The 2204-nt window shown below is 51.3% G+C and overlaps 1 protein-coding gene across 1 annotated transcript, besides 2 other annotated features; it reads left to right on the top strand.

Moving 5' to 3' along the window:
- Window positions 1-156: 156 nt before the first annotated feature.
- Window positions 157-181: a microsatellite.
- Window positions 182-523: 342 nt separating this feature from the next.
- TraAM80_10498 (fructose-bisphosphate aldolase (ald)) lies at window positions 524-1642 on the top strand (the record flags this gene model as incomplete). The annotated part of the gene is made up of 1 exon (XM_029387114.1): window positions 524-1642. One exon carries the CDS (start codon window positions 524-526, stop codon window positions 1640-1642), a length of 1119 nt encoding a protein of 372 aa, XP_029233045.1.
- A 199-nt stretch (window positions 1643-1841) lies between these two features.
- Window positions 1842-1866: a microsatellite.
- Window positions 1867-2204: the final 338 nt, after the last annotated feature.

Genomic DNA, 2204 nt, shown 5'->3' with positions numbered 1-2204 from the left:
GAGCCAAAGGCGGCGAATATCAAACGAAGGGTTTGGTGAAAGGCGAAGAAGGTGCAACAGTTAAACACCATGGGAGGAAAACTGTGTTACTGTATAAAGAGGTGGTAAAAATCGAGGATAATTGGTGCCTCAAAACCGGCAATTGATCAGTTGCTGTTTTTTTTGTTTTTTTTGCTTTTTTGAAGAACAGCGTAGGGAGGGGGAAAAGCGTCCGTGTGGTATTAGCCCGTAGTCATTTTCCATCAGGTGGCGGGTTACGGCTGGGTGTGCGTAAACTTCTTTGGCTCACACACACATATCACTCAAATGTGGAGGACGCTGATGCTGATGGTGGTGATGGTAAGTGAGTGTAATAGATTTGCGCATTTTATTCCGCTTTGCCTTTGGGTAAATTTGACGGTGTCTTCCCCTTTTTCAATGATTCAATATTTTTTTTTGTCGTGAAATTGTAATAATGAGCAGTAAGAGAGTCACACAAGGAAAAACAAAATAACAGTTAAATCATTCAGCAGCACAAACAATTATGGCTAAGCGTGTGGAGGTGTTGCAGACGCAGTTGCCGGCGTATAACCGCCTGAAGACGCCGTACGAGGCGGAGCTTGTTGCGACCGCCAGGAAGATGACGGCTCCCGGCAAGGGGCTGCTCGCTGCCGATGAGTCCATTGGTTCTTGTGCGAAGCGCTTCGCTCCGTTTGGCTTGAGCAACACGGAGGAACATCGCCGCCAGTACCGTTCGCTGATGCTTGAATGTGAGGGGATGGAGCAGTACATCAGCGGTGTCATTCTGCACGATGAGACGGTGTATCAGAAGACAAGTACTGGCGAGAGCTTTGTGCAACTTCTTCAGCGCAAGGGTGTGGTGCCCGGCATCAAGACTGACATGGGTCTGAACCCCCTGGTGGAGGGCGCCGAGGGTGAGCAGATGACGGAGGGTCTTGATGGTTACATGAAGCGTGCACAGAAATACTACGCCATGGGCTGCCGCTTCTGCAAGTGGCGTAACGTGTACAAGATTCAGAACGGCACTGTTTCGGAGGCAGCTGTGCGCTTTAACGCTGAGACACTCGCCCGGTATGCTGTGCTCTCGCAAATGAGTGGTCTTGTTCCCATCGTGGAGCCTGAGGTGATGATTGACGGTGTGCACGACATTGAGACGAGCCAGCGTGTCTCGCAGCACGTGTGGGCGGAGGTGGTGTCTGCCCTACAACGCCACGGTGTGGTGTGGGAGGGATGCCTGCTGAAGCCCAACATGGTGGTGCCTGGCGCGGAGTCCGGGAAGAAGGCGACGCCCGAGGAGGTGGCACAGTACACCGTGTCAACACTCGCGCGTGTGCTTCCCCCAGCCCTGCCCGGCGTGACCTTCCTGTCGGGCGGTCTCAGTGAAGTGCAGGCCACGGAGTACCTGAACGCCATGAACTGTTGCAGTCTACCACGTCCGTGGAAGCTGACCTTCTCGTACGCACGCGCTCTGCAGTCGAGTGCCCTCAAGGCGTGGGGCGGCAAGGATGCCGGCATCGCGGCTGGTCGCCGTGCGTTTATGCACCGCGCGAAGATGAACTCTCTTGCGCAGCTCGGTCGCTACAACCGCGCCGATGATGACAAGGAATCGCGGTCGCTCTACGTCGCTGGCCACTCCTACTGATTGCCACAGGCTGCCCTAACTTACAATTGTCCGAAAATCGCGTGAGCCAAAGGCGGCGAATATCAAACGAAGGGTTTGGTGAAAGGCGAAGAAGGTGCAACAGTTAAACACCATGGGAGGAAAACTGTGTTACTGTATAAAGAGGTGGTAAAAATCGAGGATAATTGGTGCCTCAAAACCGGCAATTGATCAGTTGCTGTTTTTTTTTGTTTTTTTGCTTTTTTGAAGAACAGCGTAGGGAGGGGGAAAAGCGTCCGTGTGGTATTAGCCCGTAGTCATTTTCCATCAGGTGGCGGGTTACGGCTGGGTGTGCGTAAACTTCTTTGGCTCACACACACATATCACTCAAATGTGGAGGACGCTGATGCTGATGGTGGTGATGGTAAGTGAGTGTAATAGATTTGCGCATTTTATTCCGCTTTGCCTTTGGGTAAATTTGACGGTGTCTTCCCCTTTTTCAATGATTCAATATTTTTTTTTGTCGTGAAATTGTAATAATGAGCAGTAAGAGAGTCACACAAGGAAAAACAAAATAACAGTTAAATCATTCAGCAGCACAAAC

Source organism: Trypanosoma rangeli (genome assembly GCF_003719475.1).
Source record: "Trypanosoma rangeli strain AM80 chromosome Unknown Tra_15.4_contig_01009, whole genome shotgun sequence".
Classification (NCBI taxonomy): Eukaryota; Euglenozoa; class Kinetoplastea; order Trypanosomatida; family Trypanosomatidae; genus Trypanosoma; species Trypanosoma rangeli.
Note: the sequence above shows the minus strand (reverse complement) of the source record. Positions and strands in the feature narration are given on the sequence as shown.